At 41.3% G+C, this 22858-nt stretch overlaps 1 protein-coding gene across 2 annotated transcripts in view; it reads left to right on the top strand.

The window, feature by feature from the left end:
* The window catches only part of LOC127654192 (growth factor receptor-bound protein 2-like), a 43031-nt gene that overhangs the window by 15795 nt on the left and 4378 nt on the right, over window positions 1-22858 (top strand). Inside the window, exons 1-2 of one of the 2 annotated variants that reach the window (XM_052141263.1) lie at window positions 16481-16517; window positions 18422-18519. In XM_052141263.1, coding sequence (XP_051997223.1) covers window positions 16509-16517; window positions 18422-18519 — 107 coding nt within the window. In that variant the 5' untranslated portion in view covers window positions 16481-16508. Of the gene's footprint in view, window positions 1-16480; window positions 16518-18421; window positions 18520-22858 lie in introns of those variants that run through there. The other variant, XM_052141262.1, reaches the window with a different exon arrangement.

Raw genomic sequence — 22858 nt, 5'->3', positions numbered from 1 at the left:
TCCCGGCCTGAAATTGTGTCCCAGTCCGGCCCTGCCTGGCAGGATCCTAGCCCACATATAACCATGCATAACCCAAATAACAAGAATTTCATACTGCATCGGTCATCACGCAGGATAAACCGGGTCGCCCTATCTGCTGCATACAGCAGGGTAGATGGGCGAATCCATGCTACTGCTGACCCTTCCCCCTTAGACCCATCCCATCCCTCACATTTAATGCATCTTCCTTAGGTCCCGCTCATAGTGTTGCCTGTTCCATTAATGCTCTGCTCAAACCAACCATTTCTCATCCAGCTCCAATCCGTATCCTATGATCACTCCCAGAGCTTCAGTTAATTTAGGCACCTTCAATTTGCGCACCCTGAAACAAGTAGGTCAGCAAGCTTCTCTTGTACATACATTATATACCCTAAAAATATATGTCTGTTGCATTTCTGAAACTAGAATACAAGATAGCAGCTCAATGGTTGAGCTGATGGCCCCCTCATTCTCGACACATTACTACCTCTATGCATCAGGCGATGCCCAGGGCATGGCCACCGGTCAGGCTGGTGTAGGCATTGTTCTAAGCAAAGCAGCTGCTGATGCACTAGTGGATTGGATTTCAGTAAGTAGGTGGCTATGCGCCTGCAAGCTCTGTTAAATCAAACTCTGGGTGCCAGTGTTTTCCGACTCCTCTTCATTGTTTCCATGTATGCACCTACTGACTGCAGCAATGACTGTAATAATGATGCCTTCTACAAGGACCTTGCTACACTCATGAGGTCAGCACGCAGTGTAGAAACAGTAATCATTGCTGGGGATATGAACGCCAAGGTCGGTCGCCTGGGTTTTGAAGGATCACACTTTGGTGGTAGGTTTGGGCTACAATCGTTTGGACAGTGGTATGCACTGAAGTATGTGCAGAACACTGTCTGTTTTTATCCAGTACTAGCTTCAGACATTGTGCGATACAGACTTTGACATGGTGCCCTCAATCAGTTGGACAGTTATAGGTGGCGTGGTTCCATATAGGACTGTTGGTCCTTATGGACACTATGTCGACTAGCAACATGCATTGGTCCGCTGTTGTTTTACTCTTAGTTTCCCAGGGGAGAGTGTGCACAGGTCACAACGACTAGCAGTTGAGATGTTCAGCCAACCAGAAATTCATCAGGCCTTTCAAACGGGGTTGGAAAATAAGTTTAGTAACTTATTACTAAAGTTTTGGACATTGATACACACTGGACCCAAGTCTCACAGTCACTACGAGCTGTAGGGGTCACTCTATGTGGCACAGTATCTGGTGGGCAGATGAAACATTGGATATCTATGATATTCTTGGAGCTATTGGAGGTAAAATGGAAGATCCCCTCTGGGAGCTCTTTCAATAGGCTAACGAGGGAGATTTGTAAGGAGCTCAGACAAAGCCTTCTCACTGATTGTGAAGCTTGGCTGACTGAAAGGGCTAGGGAAATGGAGGTAGCATTCGCCTCAGGGAACACCAGGAGATTATTTTATCTGTAATTTAGCGAAACTGTTAGATAAGTAGATGGCACACTTATTTATAATAAGTTCAAGAGGTTATCCTGCTGGGCAGAATACTTAAAGGAGCAGTTCAGCTGGCCACCTGCCACAATTAATGTATCTGCGATTTCTTGTAAGGCTATTCCTTGGTCCATTAGCTTAGAACCACCAACTGAGGCTGAGGTCCACCAAGGCACCAAGGCCCTCAATTGTCATAAAGCATCCGGTCCAGATGTACTCGTGCTGGCTCTATTCAAGGAGGGTGCTGAGGCACTAGTAAAGGCTTTAACGGGCTTGTTCGAACTCGTGTGGACAACAGACCCGCTCAATGGGGCGAGTCTATCAATATACCGATGTTCAAAAAGGGTAGCTCCTGTGAAAATCACAGGGGGATCAGTCTAACACCTGTCATCACCAGAATATTGGCATCATTATTGCTCCATCATCTCATGGCAGCTAGGGAAGCAAACAGGAAGAGCAGGCAGGTTTTTGTCCAGAGTGTGGTTGAGTTGTGGGTTTGAGGTGTCTTCAGGCCTTTGACAACCGATGCTTGTGTAAGCTAGCACTTAGAATGGCCTCGATAACTTCAGGTGAAAGCCCAGTGTCCCTCAGTTGGTACCCTTCAGGGGCCAAACATGAAGGTTCCGCAGCTCGGGTCAGGGATGAAATATTATCCCCTGCACCTGAGACAGAAGGTCCCTCCTGTCCGGAATCGCCCAAGGCGAGCCATCGAGGAGAGACAGTATCTCCGAGAACCATACCCTGTTCGGCCAGTGCGGCACTATCAGTAAGAGGCAGGACCCTTGCTGGCGAACTCTGGCCAAGTCTCCCAGGAGCAGAGAAACTGGGGGAAACGCATACAGGTGCATTCTGGGCCATGTATGCGCCATCGTGTCCAGACCCAGGGGGGCTGTGTGACTCAGAGAGAAGTAGAGGGGACATTGCGCTGTCTGTTGAGAGGCGAAGAGGTCCACTTCTGCCCTGTAAAATCTCACCCAGATCTGTTCCACTACCTCGGGGTGGAGTTTCCACTCCCCCGTCAGTATTTTCTGTCTGGACAGTAAATCTGTTCCCACATTCAGGCATCCAGGGATATAAACTGCCCTGACTGACAGGAGCTAGCCCTGGGCCCAAAAGAGAATCTGACGTGCCAGAGTGTTCAGCTGGTGTGAACGTAGACCTCCTTGATGATTTATATAAGAGACTGCTGCTGTGTTGTACACCCGCACCAGGACATGGCAGCCTCTCAAATGCCCATTCCCATTCCCCTTGAGCTGGACGACCAGTTAAGACCGCTCCCAAGCCCGTCAGGGAGGCGTCTGTTGTTAGCAACCTGCAACGGCAAGACGTACCTAGAAGCACGCAGCGCGTAACTATTATTAGCCTTAGGGGACTGGCCCTTGGATGAAATCCCCTGGCTTTTAGCCACAACTGAAAGTCTCATACGCAAAAGGCCCAAAGGGATCACCGAGGTTGTAGTATTCTTTGATACTGACGAACAGTGCAACCTTGGCCTAGCCTGACTTTGCTCAGGGTGTTCTGAATGGACACGATTCGAGCGGGAGACAATTGTGCCCGCATCGTGATCGAATTATATACAATATCCAGATAGGTAATTCCCTGAGTGGGAGAGAGAACGCTCTTTTTGACGTTATCGTTTTAAGACGATATCCCTGTGCTGAACTGCCAGTTCTTGAGACTGTGCTAGTATCAGCCAGTCGTCTATGTAACTCAGAATGCGGATGCCCCGGAGTCGCAAAGGAGCCAGTGCTGCATCCATGCATTTCGTGAATGTGCGGGGTGATAGGGCTAGGCCGAATGGAGGAACCCAATATTGGAAGGCTTCGCCCCCGAAAGCGAACCTCAGGAACTTCCTGTGTTGTGGCAGAATTTCTATATGAAAGTATACGTCCATGAGATTTATCGTGACCAACCAATTGTGATGTTGGATTTGGGACACGACCGTCTTGGTTGCTAGCATCTTGAACTTGAACGCCCTGACTGAGTGATTCAAGCCTCGAAGATCTAAGATTGGACGCAACCCCCCACCCTTCTTGGGAACCAGGAAGTATCTGCTGTAATAACCTGACTCTTTCTCTGGAAGGGGAACATGTTTTATGGCCCCTTTGTCCAAGAGATTGTGCAGTTCTTTCCACAGTAGACATGCTTGCTCCGGTTTCACGGTAGTGGAAACCACGCCATTGAAACGCAGAGGATGGCGAACGAATTGAATTCTTTAGCCTTTTTCTACTGTTCTTTACACATAGAAATACCTGGCAGAAGTTTCCACGCCTCTGAGATGGGTATTAGTTTTGACACTTCCTGTTGAGGGGATGTTGAGTGTTCCGTGTCCTGGACAAAGGTAGGAAGCAATAGTACACCCAACATTTCGCTGGAAGCCTCTAACTTCCGAAACACCAGAGGTGGTGGGAATGGAGAGGTTTCATGGGGGTATCGTGTGGGTCGAAGTGGATGATACATGTACTCTGTCCTGAGGGGGGCTACCCCCACATGGCTGGGCACAAGACCATCAGGGTTTTTTCCTCTTAGAAATGACTGCCCTGAGGGCTTGCTTTGTGGGCTGCTGAGGGCGACAAGCCAGTTCCCAGTCTCTACGAGGGGGAGCACGATTCGCCACGCTTTGTTTCTGAGCCTCCCTTCTAGAAGGGGCGGGGCTGGGTGGCCGAAGGCCCCTCCCCCTGAGTGCAGCGAAGAAGGAATTGCCCGAAGGCTTCCTCGTGACTTTTCACCACCTGAAACCTGGTGATAACTACATTCATAGCATCCCCAAATAAGCCACAAGGCGAAACCGGGGCATCGAGAAGGAAAACTTTGTCCTTGTCTCTGATGCCCGACAGGTTGAGCCATAAGTGTCTCTCCGTGCTGACTAAAGCAGACATAGACCGGCCAATGGTGCGGGCCGTCTGCTTGGTCATGCGGAGAAACAGATCCATGGTTCTAGAGGGAGAAAGGCAACTGTTGGAGACTGTGAAATGGGGGTGTTTTCTCCTGTCAGTCATTGACACTATGAGAGGTTGGGCATATTATGATGGCTGCTCGAAAACTTCCAGTGGCTTCACCTCCTGCAGGCAGTTTACCATTGCTGTAAACCCAGTTCTAGATATATAAAAGTGGTTCAAACCCTCAGTTCTTTTCGGGTGATTCATGAAAAAGACCCTGTTCAAAAGAGTAATTTGTTCACGACTCTCTCGCGCTGGGTTTGGTGTTGCATGCAGTGAGCTCATCACAACAGAATGGGTTTTGCGCAAGACAAACTGGTGTGTGCTTTAAAGATGTATTAAATAACTCACAAGATGATATCTGCAGAAACCACATATGAACACATACAATCCCGATTGTCGCCAATGGTGACTAGATTTTAAATGATTGTTGCAATCAATTATTTTTGTTTGCATTTGTGACCATTTTAAGAAACAGTCTGGAGCCCTGCAATGCTTGACTAACTTCAGGTGTGCCTGAACACATTACCAATGACTGTTACTGCAACCACTCCTCTCCCCTGCCCACTTTAATCAGAAGCTCTGGCTGCAGGGCATCGTTAAGAATGCTGATGTGAGGGGAAAAATTGTAGTAGGGCTGCAAAATATATCGTAAATAAAACATCACGATATATTTGAATGTGCATTGAGAATAGCATTTAAATATGCTTTTATTTAAATGCTATTCTCAATGCACATTCAAATATATCGTGAGGTTTTATTTACGATATATTTTGCAGCCCTACTACAATTTTTCCCCTCACATCAGCATTCTTATTTTTTTTATATTTATTTTTTATATTTATTTTTAAAACCCACAGAAACTCAAAGGTCTTTCCTCAGTTTTCCACCAAAATATAATGCTGTGTGAAAGTACGAGAAAAATATAAAAGCACGAGAAACTGTGACAGAAATATATTACTATTGTACAAAAAATTATTATAAGTTCTGTCTGTGTGTGTGTGTGTGTGTGTGTGTGTGTTCAAAATTGATATGATCTGTATGCAACCGAATCTGCAAGTCAAGGATTGGATTGTACAGCAACCAAAAAACTAAAAAAAAAAGATGGTCATCATCGGACTACGATGGACAACCACAAGCAAGTGTGTGTTGTGTGTCACAAATTTTACTGGGTTTAAGGACCAAGCTTGTCAGTGTTCAGAGCTGGCAAGTTGACAGATGTGGTCAGAGGCCTTGTAACCCTGCACTCTCATTGCTTGAGTGTCCTGTCAACACCTACGGGCTTACACCAAATACTCCAAAAGTGCACATACACACTTAATTTCTGAAGTCTTTGAATGCTCTGTAGTCTCTTACTAGTAGAATCTCTTTTCCAGTGTCGTTCTGTTGCTGTGCACTTTCTGCCTAGCAACAGCGCTTAGCCGTGAGCAAACAGGCGGCTGGTAGTATGATTTTCTCTGAATAGGGATGTTGTGGAGGGAGACTGGTTGATGTCTCTGAACCACAAGCTTGTGGTCTCGGCATTTGTACTTGATTTCAGATTTGGCATTTTATTCAGAAATTTGTCTGCAGAATTTGCACAAATAGCATTTTTTCTTTAACAAATCTTGCCCTGATTCTGTATTTTATTTCTAATCCCAGTTGTCATCCAACCACCGTGAGGGGTTTTACTGAAAAGACACGAAATTGGGGCAGATTTTGCATATGCAAATGTTGCACTGCTCCTACACAGAGATTTACTAAAACTTGGTTTACTTTTTTATTCACCAACATTACATGAAAATAAAAACAAACAAAATGTTCCTCTATGCATTTCTGCCAGCAGTGTGAGAAGATTGAAATCAAAATAAAAGTATTTATAACTATTTATAACAGAGACTAACTGTGTTAAACCTCAGGGTTTAATAATAATGTTGTTGTTTTTTGTGCAGGCCCCACTATAAAAAAAAATACTCTATTTTTAGCAACATAGTCTTATAGTGGGGACAGCTCAGGAACTCAGGATAGATGTCAAATACACAAATTCATACTGCTTTGTCACTGCCAGCAGCTTCACGTTTTTAAACAATATCAACAGTTGATTGTCATGAAGGAAGCCCTGTCACATACATTCTCTGCTTATCTGCTGACTTCTCTGCTTTGCTCTGATGAAATAGTTTAACAGCACTACAAATCTGGACCTTTTACACATAGTAAGTATAATGATGGGATGATTATACAATGCAAAATATGATATTTTATTTTTAATTCTAACCAGGGCCAGATCTAGATTTTCTTTTTTAAATGGGGTGGCATGCAGACAATGAAGTGATGGCAACACCAAAGCCAGCGCCCATGTGTAGTTCTTAACAGGTACCAAGTACCAAGCTTAATTTCATCAAGTACTAGTTACAAATGTCCATGAATTTGTGATACAACTTAATTTCCAAAGGAACCACATTCTAACCATTTTGCTACAGATTTGCCAACATTTAAAAGTTGTTTTTGCATAATAAATAAAATAAGTAACAAAATGTTCTAAATTCTAAATGTTCCTTAGCTTGACATGTAGCAATCTGGACTAAATGTCACCACCTTATGCAGACCAACCTTTTTATATTTTTTTATCAAGTTTTTTGTAAAGTGTATGGATGGAGAGTGCATGCATTTCCCATGTTATTCTGCAAATAAGCTTCATGTAGGCCGATCCCCTTTGTAACAGCTGGATGTTTCATTTAAAAGCAAACATTAACACAAATTTAGGCATAAATAAAATAAAATAAACAGAAAATTGTACTGTGGGGGGCAGTGCTGCGAAACTCGTGAATATTAATTATGTTATGCACAGTAAAATATTATTTTAAATTACCTGTTTTAATAAACACTTAACTAATTCAAGCACTTAAATATTTCCTATAATATAGTAATTTCTTCACTGCATCTGCCACTATCATTCTTGGGATTTTGTTAGTCAGTAGATGAACGCATAGATAAGCACTTTAATTAAAAACATGACTGATTGTTCTAGTGGTAACTTTTTGTCTCTAGATTTTAGAGGTTCTATGTTCTAACTCACCCAAATATAACTTTTTATTTAATAAACCAAGATTGCATCTTTACGTCAATGAATGGGTGTTACATTAAAAAATAAATAAAATAAAATGCAATAAAAGATGCGGGGACACAAGAGTAGTGGAAACACTTCAATGGCACATTTATTGACAGTCTGTATGAAAAAACAGCAAAACCCCAAAGTTCAAACAGTGACAACCACAAACTCTCTGCTCCTGCAGCAGGAAAACAGACAAAAAGTCAGTATGCGCCTGATCACCGGTGAATGCTCACAAACCCCCCGTCTTCTATCACACAACCCAGCCATGGATCACTCTTTATTTAGGAAGGAAGCGGCGGAGTGCCCTATCAACAATCAGCACCTGTTTACTCCACACCTGAGAACGATTAATAGAGAGGGAGAGGAAGAAAAAAGACAACACAAACACTCTACATACACACAAACAATACGGCTGAGAAAGCCATCACAATGGCGGACATATTTTTATTTTCTATTTAACCCGAAAAGAGTGCGAGCTGCGGAAAAACTGCTGACAATAAACACTTATCGTAGCATTCAAAATAACACATTCCAGTGCCGGAACGCCAGTCAAAACACACAGAGGAAATAGAAACTCCTACTCATGAACTGGAGATGATTCATCTGGATTATACACATACCTGACGAAACCTATTTGAAAAAGTTTCATCCATCTTAACTAATATCTGACGGTGATGCATTGAATAATCATTCAATGAAGATTTGAGCAATTCATCTTTTACCTATTTTTTTCCCCATGTATTTGTCCATGATGTTATTGTTGTTGTGATTGAGGAAATAAACTAAAATAACCTGCGAGTGCCCAAACTCTACAGTGCATGTGCTGCAGTAGCAAGTACGCAATTAGCCACTGTTGTAATCAATCACGTGATTGTCACCTGCTGTAATCAATCATGCGATTGGCCGCAGCTGTAATCATTCAAGTGATTGGTTGCTGCTGTAATCAATCATGTGTTTGGTCTGTGAAACATTTGTGTGTTCGGTGAGTTGATGCAGTGAATAATACCCTACATAATGTCAACATCAACTATAATATACTTACATTTACATTATACTTAATCCGCGTTTTTACTGGATCAAACAAATGACAGACATAGACTGTCTCCGGATGCAACATTTTCGGATCCAATTTTCAGAGCCACAGCTGCATTAAAATATTTGAACTCGTGCAACTAGACCGTATGCAACCTCCCGACCGGAAGTGATGTATTCATGTAAAAATATAAGCCCCGAAGTCTGAAATATCAAAAAAATTAATACCTGCTACTTCTGTATTTTGGACAGTTAATAATGTAGAAGTCAGAAATTATTGTTGATGTTTCAAATATAACAAAAAGCTTTTGGAATTACAGTAAATGTGTGATTAAATGTATACATGTGTCATTTATTTCTGCACATGCAAAGCCTACATATTTCAAATCCCATCAATTAATTTCTGATTCAAGTCAAGTCATATAACTATAAAAACAGTAATAATGATAAATAATACTGTTAATAATAAATACTGAGTGAATATTAATCCTGAATTTTATTGAATTAATTCATCTGCTCTACAAAATCACACACAGATTACTGTGGTAATTTGTTTAATTAATATTGTTGTTTTTTGGTAGTAAAAAATCAGTTGGAAACCAAATTAATCACGACTGCCATAAGGGGAGAAATACGAGAGTCATATGCAAATGTGGGAGAGATTGAAAAGGTGGCTTTACACCCGATACCACCCAGGTAGATCCACCCCTGTTTCCAACATTGCTGTAATGTTAAGTATGAAAACATTTGACTTTGGACCGCTGAATTAAATAAATTACATACATTCACATCCCGAGGTGTTAGCATGGTGATACAGCATTTACACCTCAGGATGTGAATTCATTTTCAATAATTCAATGATTGGAGTCAGCTTACCCTGCCGTTACCACCTGAAAGGCCCTATGATTTCCGCAATGTGAAAAATATGGACCGAATTACTGATTCCAACCATAAAAATTTCATTAGGTAGGAATAAAGCATGAAATGTCATGGAATATAAAATAGTTGGGATAAAATAAATGTTTGAATTCACAATTAATTAATTAAAATTGCAATATGTCAAGCTGGCCGCTCATACACTGAAAACACATCATCATGCATGCTGTGTGTGTGTGTGTTTGTATGTAGCTTTTTGGGGTTAAATAATCACACTTGGCAATGTAGCAAACTGCTAGGAGGGGAGATACTACTCTCAAAAACACACAGAAATGCCAAAATAAAATCTAGATTTAAATGGACATGTGAAATGAGGAAAGACAACAATGTATTACTACTATATAGTAGTATAATGTTTACTATAATTATTATCTCTAATGTTTCGGATTGTGCTAAGAGGAAAAAAAAAAAATCTATTTTCATTTGATTATCAAGTTTTGATGAAGTAATTTCATTCAACACCATTTTGATAATAACATTTTATTAAACTCTCGAATACGAAATTCAGAAAAAATAACCATCCAATAACCACAGTAAACATTATGACCGTTCCTGTGTTTTTACTTAAATATTACAGTTGTTGTGCACATAAAATGTCCTGCAAATGTCAGCAAGGAGTCCTTCAAATCTGACTCAGTTATATCAGTTATGTCTGGAGGAATAGGCCAAAATTCCAGCAACTTAATGTGAGAAGCTTGTGGAAGTCTATCCAAATTGTTTGACCCAAATTAAACAATGTAAAGGCAATGCTACCAAATACTAACAAAGTGTATTTAAACTTCTCACTTTGAATGTTTGTTGATTATTTATATATATATATATATATATATATATATATATATATATATATATATATATATATATATATATATATATATATATATATATATATATATAATGATTAATAAATGCAGTGGCAGTGCAGCATTGGCCCGATAGTGCAAGTGACCATTCCGTCAACTGTCCAGAAACTAGCTCACACTGGCCATCCTTATGGTTGGGCCCTGCATGATCATCTCTTGATTTCTCCCACCAGGAAATTACCCAGACCTACTTCCATATTTTTTTGTATATGGTATTTGACATTTGGTTTGTTTATAATTTCACTAAAGAGGTGTGATAGTGTGGTGGTAATGAAGGCAGATTCATTTTTGTTTACAGAGAGAGAGAGAGAGAGAGCAATCCCATCGTTCAGAGTTGTGAGATTCCCATTTATCTTATATATTGTATAATATACTTAAACAAGACAGTGAGTGTGTCTTTGTGCCCAATGTAATCACAAAAGGTGATGGTTTGTTTTCATATTCAGCCACCTCCTTTAGATTGTACACAGGTCAGTAATGAATGTATCTCTTTGTTTCCTATTGGATGGGCATGATTATTACCACAGATGGTGTCATTGTGGGTATGGCAAGGTACATTCACGGATCCTCAGCATGGTATGAAATCCACGCCATCAGGTCTGAAGCTAATGGCCCACTTTTGAGCAATCCATCTGGTTCAGTTTTGCAACAAAGTCAACAGAAGTTTGTAATGTATTTCTTGTCAGTGCCAGATGTATACAGGATGTTATGTGTGGCTAGAAGCTAAAATGAAGGATATTTCCTGTATGCTATTTTTAGAGCAAGGCTTTCAACACCACAACCAATCATATGATTGGCTCTTTATGGTCTCTATGTGCAGAGGGAAGTGTCTTCAACTGTCTGACATGAAGTTTGTCCCTTCCTCACAACTTTATACTAACACACTCACAGTCAGAGACTAAAAGCAGATCAAGGAACAAAAACGATGAATTATGTTTATTTTTTTTATTTATTTTTTTGCAAAAGGTAAACTGAAAATGGGAACATTTCAATTGTTCTACAGTGTGCTTGTTGGGGGGCAACAAATGTATTATACCTTAAATGTCCCCTGTACACATATAAACCATAATTTGCTGTTTTAATATTTGATGACTTTTTGTTTTTCTCTATTTGTTTGTAGATTTATTAAGAGTGAAACACATACAGATGCATTCCGGGTCATGTATGTGCCTTTACGTCCAGACCCAAGGGGTCTGGGTGGCTCGGGGAGAAGTAGAGGAGACATTGCGCTGTTCATAGAGGCGAAGAGGTCCCCTTCTGCCCGGGAAAAATCTCACCCACTACCTCAGGGTGGAGTTTCCACTCCCCCTTCGGTATTTTCTGTCTGGACAGTAAATCTGCTCGCATATACGGAAATCCAGGGATATAAACTGCCCTGAGTGACAGGAGCTGCCCTGGGCCCCAAGGAGAATCCGACATGCCAGAAATTCAGCTGACATGAACGTGGATCTCCCTGATGGTTTATGTATGAAACAACCGCTGTATTGCCTACCCGCACCAAGACATGGCAGCCTCAGGAGGAAGTATTTCAGGGCCAGAAATACAGCCATCAACTCGAGACAGTTACTATGACAACCGAGCTGACAAACCCTCCTATTCCGTTTAAGCTGGACGACCACTTAAGGCCACTACCCAGCCCATCAGGGAGGCGTCTGTCGTTAGCAGCCTGCGACAACGAGACGCACCAAGAGCGGGACCCAAGGTAAGGAACCGGGGTCTGAACCACATAGAAAGGGAACGAAGCCTGTGGCGCGTAACCATTATTAGCCTAGGGGAATTGGAATTGGAAGAAACCCCACCTGGCTTTGAACCACAACAAAAACGGTCAGAAGGTCCAGAGGGATCACCGAGGACTCAGTCAGCCTGAGACCTTGGCCTAGCCTGACTTCGCTCAGGGTATTCTTAGTGGAATCTATTCTAGTGGGAGTCAGTTGTGCCCGCATTGTGACCGAACTCCATACGGTCCCCCGAAAGACAGTTTTCAGAGTGGGAGAGAGGACGCTTTTCTTGGCGTTGAGCCTCAACCCCAGATAAACTAGATGAGCTAAGACGGTATCCCTGTGCTGAACTGCCAGTTCCTGGAACTGCGCTAGATCAGCCAGTCATCTATGTAATTCAGAATGCGGATGCCCCGGAGTCGCAAAGGAGCTGGCGCTGCATCCTGCATTTGTGAATGTGCAGGTAAAAAGGGCTAGGCCGAATGGAAGAACCCGATACTGAAAGGCTTCGCCCCAGAAAGCGAACCTCAGGAACTTCCTGTGTTGTGGCAGAACTTCTAGGAAAAGAAGTGCGTCATGAGATCGATGGTGACCAGCCAAACGTGATAGGCAGCATCTTGGGCTTGAACACCCAGACTGGGCAGTTCAAGCCTTAAGATCTAAGGTCAGACACAACCCCCCACCCTCCTTGGGAACCAGGAAGTATTTGCTGTAATAACCTGACTCTCTCTCTGGAAGGGGAACACGTTCTGTGGCCCCTTTAACCAAGAGATTTTGCAGTTCGTTCCACAGTAGACATGTCTGATCCAGTTTATGATAGTGGAGACCACGGCGTTGAAACATGGAGGGCGGCGAGCGAATTGAATTCTGTAGCCCTTTTCTACTGATCTTAGGACCCACGTAAAATATCTGGCAGAAGTTTCTACACTGCCAGGTTCTCAGAGATGGGCATTCATTTTTTAACACTTCCTGTTGAGGGGGTGTCGAGTGTTCTGTGTCCTGGATAAATGCAGAAAGCAGCGAAATACCCAACTTTTTGATGGGAACCTCTACCTCCCGAAACACCGAAGGCGGCAGGAATGGAGAGGTTGTGTGGGGGTACCGGGAGGGGCAAAGAGGTGCAGGCGCCCTGTCCTGAGGTGAGCTACCCCCAGAAGACTAGGTGCAAGACCATCAGGGTTTCTTTCTTTTAGAAATTAGGGTCCTGAAGTCTTGCTTTGGGGGCTGTTGAGGGCGACGAGACTGTCCCCAGTCACCGCGAGGGGGAGCACAACTCACCATGCTTTGCTTTCGAGCCTCCCTTCTAACAGGAATGAGGCGGGTCTGGGTGGCCAACGGACCCGCCCCCTGAGTGCGGCGAGGAAAGAACTGCCCGAAGGCTTCCTCGTGGCTTTTCGCCTCCTGGAACTTGGAGATAACCGAACTCATAGCGTCTCCAAATAGACCAGAAGGCGAAACCGAGGCATCAAGGAGGAAAACTTTATCCTTGTCCTTGATGCACGATAGCTTGAGCCAAAGGTGCCTCTCCGCTCTGCCAAGGCAGACATAGACCGGCCGCGAGAGAAAGATCTGTGGCTCGACGAAGCTCAGAAAAAGCTAGCTCTTTGAGTGCAGTGCCCACACTCAGGTCTTCCAGCACGTCAGCCTTGTGAGCCAGCCATTGTGTGCGGAGCAGCACCAGCCTGACCTGCTGCTTGATAAGCCATCCCCACTAAAGTGGAGGTCATCCTACAAGGCTTTGTGGGGAGAGAGGGATTTTTAAAAGACGATGCCGAACCCGCCGAGAGATAGGCTGCAAGCGTCTCTTCGACCGGCGGCATCATTGAAAACCCCCGTGTCTCAGCACCCACGATAGTCGAGTATAAAGACGTCGAGGGTATGTGGACACGGGAAGTATATGGGTTCCTTAATGAGTGAGAAAGCCTGTCATGGAGGTCATCAAAGAAAGGAAGGGACTAATATAGCGTTCCCATTTTATTTTTTCCACCAGACAGAAATCTGTCTTATAGTTTGTAGCGTTTGTGGGGGGGTCTCTTGTTACATTTACATTTATGCATTTGGCAGACGCTTTTATCCAAAGCGACTTACAGTGCACTTATTACAGGGACAATCCCCCTGGAGCATCCTGGAGTTAAGTGCCTTGCTCAAGGACACAATGGTGGTGGCTGTGGGGATTGAACCAGCGACCTTCTGATTTACAGTTATGTGCTTTAGCCCACTACGCCACCACCACCGCCACACCAGTTCATGTGGCAAGTCTAGCTGTAGTCTGGCCACAGCCCGAGTAACCACCTCGAGTAATTTCCCAGCCGCTTTATTATTATGCATGGAATGTACAGAGGTTCAGCGCCCCCCTCGTGAAACGAAGAGGTGCCGAGGCGCGCTTCAGGCTTACGAGAAGTATAAGCTGGATCTGGGGAGAGAGCGAGCGATAGGGACGGACCCGTCTCTCACTCGTCAGTCAGATATATGTGAGAGCCCCACGATGAAAGAGTGGGTGCCGACACCCGGAAGTAAGCGAGGCGAGCGTGAAGCATTTCGCATGAAAACAGATCGTGAAAACAGAAAGTTTGTGACAGGCTTGTGAGACACACACACACAGAATGGGCTCTGAAAAAAATGGATCTGACGACGTGCTGGTGACGCGTCTATTTATAGCCTGGCCACAGGTGCATCCAATGATCTCACCAGCCGAGGATATAAATTACAGTCAATGTTCATTGACGTGTTACACGCATATTAACAGCTGGTCACAATGTAGGATTGTTCCCAACGTGCTTTTCTCTGCGCAGCATCCTAGTGAAGCTTTTTGTAAAGGGAACAGCCCATCATATTAAACTACAGTGACGAGGTAAATAGGAAAACATTGTTCCTTTCACAATAGTAATTACAGGCTTTTCATTCCACAAATCAGCACCCTTATTGAAATATACCTGACAGTTACTGCATTAACATTAACTGTAGTAGTAACTATGGTATTTTGCCAGAAATAGTGTATATATTTGTAATAAATATTAATATTATTAGCCTACAAAAATATGAAATATTGAATATTAGGGCAATAAAAGTCACTTTTATGAAGGATGTTGAATTATTTCTACATGTATTTAGGATATTGTTTTTCATTACAAATTAATTACATACAATAATTACATGTTTTTTTTTTGTTTTTTTTTAACCTGTGATTAACATGATCTTACTAATACCATAGTTAAACTCTGGATACTATACACAAACAATGCTAAATTGTCATAAAGGCAACTACAAAGCAGAATTATCAAAAAAGCATCTTGCATTTCGTTTGCAAGAGAAGCATCAAAATCAGCTCTGCAGCTTTGTTCTTAGTTGTTGGCTATTCATTGACATTTGATTTCTCCTATCTGGACTGGAGCTGACAATTTCGCAACCAAATCATTATGCAATATAATAATATATGACTACAGTATATCATACAGGCATAAAAAATCAAACGGTTAATGCTTGTTGTAGCTGGAGAATTATGCTTAAAAATGTTCCTATGGGCTTTAATTATCTAGCACTTTTCACCGTCTGAAAATTCCACCCACAGCACTACAACGTTTTAGGTGTCCAAGTATTCATTAATTCAATTAAAGTGTAAGTTATACATCAAATTTACTATCTTTATGTGGTGATGGGGGCATGGTCGTGTATCTGTCTGTGGGAGAGAGGGAGTGGTGTGGTTCATCAAGCTGGTATACCTTCAGTCCTTCCGTATACCTGAAGTTCTGTGACTCTGGTGCCGAAATCCAGGAACGAGGAGACAGACACAAGACCACTTCCCCATCACCACACTTCAATGTTTAAATGTTTGTTTTATTAACAGTGTTTAATACAGAACATGCAAGGTAGTTGCATTGAACACTTGGACACCAGTGACATTTTAGCACAGTGTGTGGAATTTTCTCTAATGCACAATAAGCAAATATTCACTAAATATTATTATTATGCACATTATTTTATTTTCCATAATGCATTGATGTTTTATTTAAAAATAATTTGTTTGGTCTATTTACTATAATGTGGGTTCACTGAACTCTCAGTGGGATGTAAAAGGAGAATACCACTCTTACCATTCTACCACTCCAATTTAGGGGGGTCAGGCCTATTGGCACAGGGGCACTGGCCCCAGTATTTTATTACTGTGAAGCTCTTTGGTCAGTGAGTGGTCTGTTGTACCACCTAGAAGATGGGCATCTTCGGGTGACTCTGTAGCACATTTCTTTTGAGCTACCATCACCAAACTTTGCACACATATTGATCTCATCAAGCCAGACAACTTTTACTCTGACAGTCATAAGCACTGCCAAACAGGAAGTTGGCCATTTTGGATTGTTTGAATAATACATGCTCTGGAATTTTAAATACTCCTCCTTGGGATTTCATGTTACAGGTACCAAATGTGGGCGAAATCATGCCAAGACAATGGCAATGATAAATTGTGAATTGATTTTTTTATATATTAAATGGAATTGCCATGGTGACATAATAAATTAAAGTCAAAAAATGGGAAAAAGGAAGTGTCTCATATCTTCTGTGGTTATTGTGGGTCACGGTCATGTGAAAGTGTAGTACTTTTAACAGACTTTAAAATATCCCACTTATGTTTACCTAAATTGCTTCAAAAAAAAAATTCTGCAGGGCTTCTTGGTATCTTAAATGATAATACATTAAATATCTTTATTCCTTTTTATGTATATTCACATGTTTTTTTTTTAGGTAATTGGCATGCTTGAATTTTCATGATATTTTGCACACACACAAGAGTTGTTGGCCATTAGGCCTGGGCAAATGTTAACACATGGGCATGGCTGGGGAGCTCTGTAGGGCCACCTTTATACAAAAGTGGTGGGGTCAGTTTCTTCTACGATCACCAATCTTGCTACAGATATTGTTCTCATGAAGCCGGACAACTTTCAAAATTACAGTCATTAGCTCCACCCAACAGGAAGTCAGCCTATTTAGAAATTGCAGGCCCTGAACTTTTGAATAATCCCCCTAGGGGATTCATGTGATTGTCACCAAATTTGGGCAATAATATGCCAAGACATTAAGTTTTTATATACTGAATGGTGTTGCCATGGTGAGGCAATAAATTAAGGACAGGAATAGGAAGTATCTTATATCTTCTGTGTGCATTGTTTGATTTAGATAAAAATGTATCTGTATGTTTGGTCTTAGGGGCTGATCGCATGGATGTGGCTATTTTGGGTCACGGTCATAGTGCCACCAACTGGCAGCAGGAAGTGTGGCACTTACAACAGACTTTGAAATAATCCTTTTACATTTACCCAAATCTCTTCAATTTGTTTAATGTCAGAACAACGCTGATTAAAATTTTTGAAGGGATTCCAGATATGTTAAATAGTATTGCCATGGCAATATATTAAATATTATTGTTTTCTTTGTATATTCTAGCACTTGTCTTGCTTAATCCTTGTATTCTCTTTGTTTATGTTTTATTTTAAAGGTATTGAGGGTCCCCACACACTTTTTGTAGTGAAATGAGGAATTTTTTACCTACATAATGCATTTGGATGTATATTTAGTTATATATATGTGTGTGTGTGTGTGTGTGTGTGTGTTGTTTTTTTTTTTTTTTATAATGTTTTTATATGTTTTAATAATATATTTATATATTTTTTGTTATTTATTTTAGTACATATGGCATATATAGTTATAACCAAGCTGGACAACTTTCAGAATTATAGTCATCAGCTCCATCTAACAGGAAGTCTGCCATTTTGGATTTTTTGAAAATTGCAGTCTCTGAACTTTTGAATACTCCTCCTAGGGGATTCATGAGACTGTCACCACATTTAGACAACATTATGCTGAGACATTGAAGATGCTAAATTGTGAACAGATTTGGTATATATCGAACGGTGTTGCCATGGCAAGGCATTAAATAAATATCCAAAAATGGGACACAGGAAGTTTCACATATCTTCTGTGTGCAATGTGTGATTTAGATCAAAATTTAAAAGTATAGTCTTGGAGGCTAATCACATGGATGTGACTATTTTCGGTCACGACTATTACTAGTACTGTCATTTAAAAAATAATTGTATTAACCGTTCTTTTATTTTGTTTTAACCGGTTACCATTTCAAAGGAGGCTGCAGGAAATATGCAGTTTCTACTCTGAACGAACTGAAATTAAAAACATTTGGTTCTTAGTCCTTGCTGACAGTATTCAATGTCTTAAACACAGAGGGAAGCCTAGGTTTACTGTGTGGATATTGTGCAGTGACACCATGTTGGACATGTTCTAAAGTGTCTATTGTTTTGCCATCAGGTTTTAAATGAGGAATGTGACCAGAACTGGTACAAGGCAGAACTCAATGGAAAAGAGGGATTAATTCCTAAAAATTACATTGAAATGAAGCCACACCCGTAAGTATTTGCTCTTATTAGCCAACAATAAACTGAGAATGTGAGTCTTCACAATTAGATATTTCATTATTTACACAAAGAAAGCCCCTCTGAACCACCCTAAATTTTCTCAGGTTAGTAAATACAGGGCAGTTACAATTAAAGTGTTGAATTGGATTTATTTGGAAATATTACATTTATTAGAGATATCTCTTTGTTCAAACACCAGCCAAAACTTTTAAGTGTTGAGTGATTTCCTCGCAAAAAGTATGTACTTCTAAAGATATTCGTGAACTTTCATCTTCAACAACAGCCGAGGTAACTGCATCCCATAGTAATAGGGCACTTTGTTTCTCCACAATCAGCCTTATGTCATCCATCTCTATTACAATTAACGCTGTTAATCCTTTAGACCTGCTCTCTGTATAATAGTACCTTATTTTGCAATGCCGTAGCAAGCAAGCGACTGTGTTTCAAGCAAGTGACAGAGTTCCACTGTCATTAACCGCAATGTAGATAACTAGAAGGATAAGAAGACCAGATTTTTGTGATATGTGTTTTTTTACTTATACACAACTACAGAATGTACAGCAGAATAATATGCCAATGTCGGATAATTTTCAAATGTGAGAATTTATAGTAAAATAGTAAGTAGGTCATTCAGTTGTTGCTGTGTCAAATTGAAAAGACGGTAATAAAATCTGCTTCTTACTTTACCAAAAGCATGACAATGCAGTTTTTTAATGTCTCCGTGTAAACTTCCATTCATATTTATCTGAAAAACATCCAATGTTGCCTTTATTGTTTTTTTATTACAAAGGAGATCAGTACCTGATCTCTCATACATTCTGTCTGTGCAACAGCATGTGAAAAAACAATGGCAAACTGTGATAAATGGTAAAACTATTTGCTCTACAAACCAATGTGTTTATGAAAATAATAATGTAATGACATATATTGCAGCCTGCAGTACAAATCAACATAATGTATTATCATTTTTTTAATATCACTAAAATAACTGGAGGTGTCTTATACCGGAAGAGGTCCACATTCAAGGTGCATAATGGCAGCTCCCTAGCCACGCTGCAAAATAAAGTGGATATAATTGGCATTTATTTTACAATAACTGACTTTTAAACAACATTTTCACTTTTAAAGATACTTTTTGTTTTGTCTAAATGCATTACTTGTCTGTTGCCACAATATATAGTGCATTCATAAAGTATTCAAACCCCTGAATTTTTTTCATATTTTGTTATGTTGCAGCCTTATGCTAAAATGCTTTAAATAATTTTCTCTTTCTGTTCATGCAGATCAAGCGAGGAAATTGAGAGCTTGTTTGCTCCATTTCTTCAGCCTTAGCCCGGTGCACTTGATTTCCATCGGTTCTCACCACATTCCGTTGTGAGTCGTGGAGCATCATAAACTAGTTTTGCTCTAAAGTTAGCTCTAAAATATCAAACATGTTTGATATCCACCAAATAGATTAAATCATAGCCGGAGTGTTAACAAATCAGAGTTGGTAAACATAATATACTATGTAATTTTCTATTAAATCTGTAACTCCGACTGAACCAAAATGTAACTAGAGTGACTCACATGAGTCTTCATCTCATGTGAGAGTACATCACTTTAAAAAAAATGTCAAAAATACAATTTCTTTGATTCTTTTCCAGAGTTAATCAATCAGCAAAAATCACTGAGTTCATCTTTTATATAAATTCAGGCCTCTATTAGTTTCAGGATCCTGCCATCTTTGGATCTTGTTAGTTGTAGTTTTTGACAGTCTCCTTTGTTTATTGTTTGTTCCTTGTGTTTTGTTGTGTTTCTATACTTTGTGTTTTAGTTCATATGCCATGTACATTGTCATGTTATGTCTTGTGATTGTTTTGTCTTTGACATTTTCTTGTGTGTGTTATCCATGTTCTTTCTCCCCCTCCTTGTTACCTCACCTCTCCTCCTTTAGTCCTCGTTAGGCTTATTAGTCTCATCTGTTCCTCATATGTTTGTTCCCTTTATATTGTGCTTCCTGTCCTCATGTGGTGGTCAGTTCATTGTTGTTCATGGTTCTAGTTAGTTGGTTTATTCTAGTTATTCTAGTTGCCCTGTTTAGTCAAGTCTGTTATTCTGCTGATTTAAGACTGTTATCTCCCTCGTTCAAAGTTTGTCATGATTTTGTATATCTGTTTTTCTCCCTTATGAGAGTTTGCATTTTTGGTTATTTAAATTTTTGGTTATTTTCAGCCAAATTAAATTGCCTTCCTGCGTCTGGGTCTTCCTACAAACTCCTGACAATACGAACTGACACTTTTAGGACTCAGCAGAGGCAATTATGGGCATATTCTTTTTCCTCCTTCCTCTCACCAATACACCTACAGCTGGCGGTCGATCCAGATTGCCCAACTCCACTCTCCGGGAAGGAGAGGGGAATGTTAGAGACTTCCTCTGCTAATTCTTGCTTATGGTGAACAAGTTGGATTACACCAAAGCCAAATTTAAGGACCTGTTCAACAAATGCCTTAAAGATCCTCTTGGTGCATGGTAGATGGAAGGGATGAGGATTCTCTCCTTCTGGGAATTTATGGGATGCATCCAGCATCGGAAGGAGTGGATAACACCTCAATACAGGCAACTCTCCCACACTGAGCATCCCACTCTCCCATCCTTAGACCACCAAGTCCCCTGACCCATACGCGGAGAAGGAGAAAGAATGGCTCTGCCTCTGTCTGCCCAGAAGCTCTCCAGGTGACATCGCCGAGCCTGCTGCTGACCGCCGGGAGGCGGAGGAGAGCCCACTGCTGACCATCGGGAGCCAGCGGCTGCTCCCGCAGCAGTCCTTCTGACCGTCTAGAAGAGGAGGAGGAGAAGAAGGGCCCCTACTCCCCAGTTGCTGCCAGCGCTCACGGCCACTAGGCCATTACCCAGTTGCTGCCAGCGCTCACAGCCACTGAGGCCGTTCCCCAGTTGCTGCCAGACCTCTCGGCCATGGAGGCCGTTCTCCTGCCGCTGCCAGTATTCCTGAACACAGAAGACATTTCCCAGTCGATGCCAGCACTCCCGGCCTTGGAGGCCGTTCCCCAGTCGTTGCCAGCTCCCTCGGCCATGGAGGCCATTCCCCTGGTGCTGTCTGCGCTCTTGACCACAGCGGTCGCCGCGCAGCCTGTCCAGTTCCCCATGGTCATCGAGTCTGTCTAGTTCCCTGAGGCTGTCAATGAGTCTGTCCAGTTCCTTGAGGCTGTGGAAAAGTCTTTCGAGTTCCTTGTGGCTGTCGACTAGCTTGTTCAGAGCCTGCTCAGTTTCCCGTGGCTGTCGAAGATCCTGTCCTGTCCTCTGTGACTGTTGATGATCCTGTCTAGGATCTGTTTTTTTTGTAGTTTTTGGCAGGATTCTGACATTCTCCTTTGTTTACTAATTGTTCCTTGTGTTTTGTTTCTATACTTTGTGTTTTAGTTCATGGCCATGCGCATTGTCATGTTATGTTTTATGATTATTTTGTCTTTGACATTTTCTGCACATGGTCTTTTGTGTGTTATCCATGTGTGTTCTTTCTCCTTTTTCCCTCACCCCTACTCCTTGTTTAGTCCTCGTTAGGCTTATTAGTTTAATCTGTTCCTTATGTGGTTGTTCCCTTTTATATTATGCTTCCTTCATGTGGTGGTCAGTTCGTCATTGTTCATGGTTCATGGTTCAAGTTAGTTGGTTTATTCTAGTTATAGTTGGTCTGTTGCCCTGTTTAGTCAAGTATGTTATTCTGCTGATATAAGTCTGTTACTCTGTTTATTTTGTTTTATGTCAGTTATTGTTTTGTTATTATTTTCCAGTGGGTTCAATAACAACTCTTGACATAAATTGAAAGAAAACACTGACGTTTAAGAAGCATGCAGTCAGATAGCGATGTGCTGCCACCACACACACTCTATCCTCCTCCTCCTCCTGTACATCCTTTGCACATGCACAATATTTTCTAGACGGGGTTGCCACTACTTGATAAAACAAACCTCTATCATTAGTTATCTCCCTTATAAGAGTGTTTTGTTTCAGTTCTCGTTCAAAGATGGTCATGCTCTTGTATATCTGTTTTTCTCCCTTTTGAGAGTTTTCTGTTTGCATTTTTGGTTATTTTCATTTTAAAGTCCATTAAATTGCCTTCCTGCGTCTGGGTCCTCCTACAAACTCCTGACAATTAGAGCAGTACTCGTCAACATCTAATATGCACATTAAAGATGGGCACAAGAACTCTGAAGTGACATCAATAAATGAAAATGAAATTCAATAAGAACTATAAACAAACATGTGAAAATGGGCCTTGATTTGTGTTTGGTGATACCATCATTTTCTGCTGTATCGTACAGTCTGATTC

The sequence above is a fragment of the Xyrauchen texanus genome, chromosome 13 (assembly GCF_025860055.1).
Source record: "Xyrauchen texanus isolate HMW12.3.18 chromosome 13, RBS_HiC_50CHRs, whole genome shotgun sequence".
Classification (NCBI taxonomy): Eukaryota; Metazoa; Chordata; class Actinopteri; order Cypriniformes; family Catostomidae; genus Xyrauchen; species Xyrauchen texanus.
This window is presented reverse-complemented; position numbering and strand designations above follow the sequence as displayed.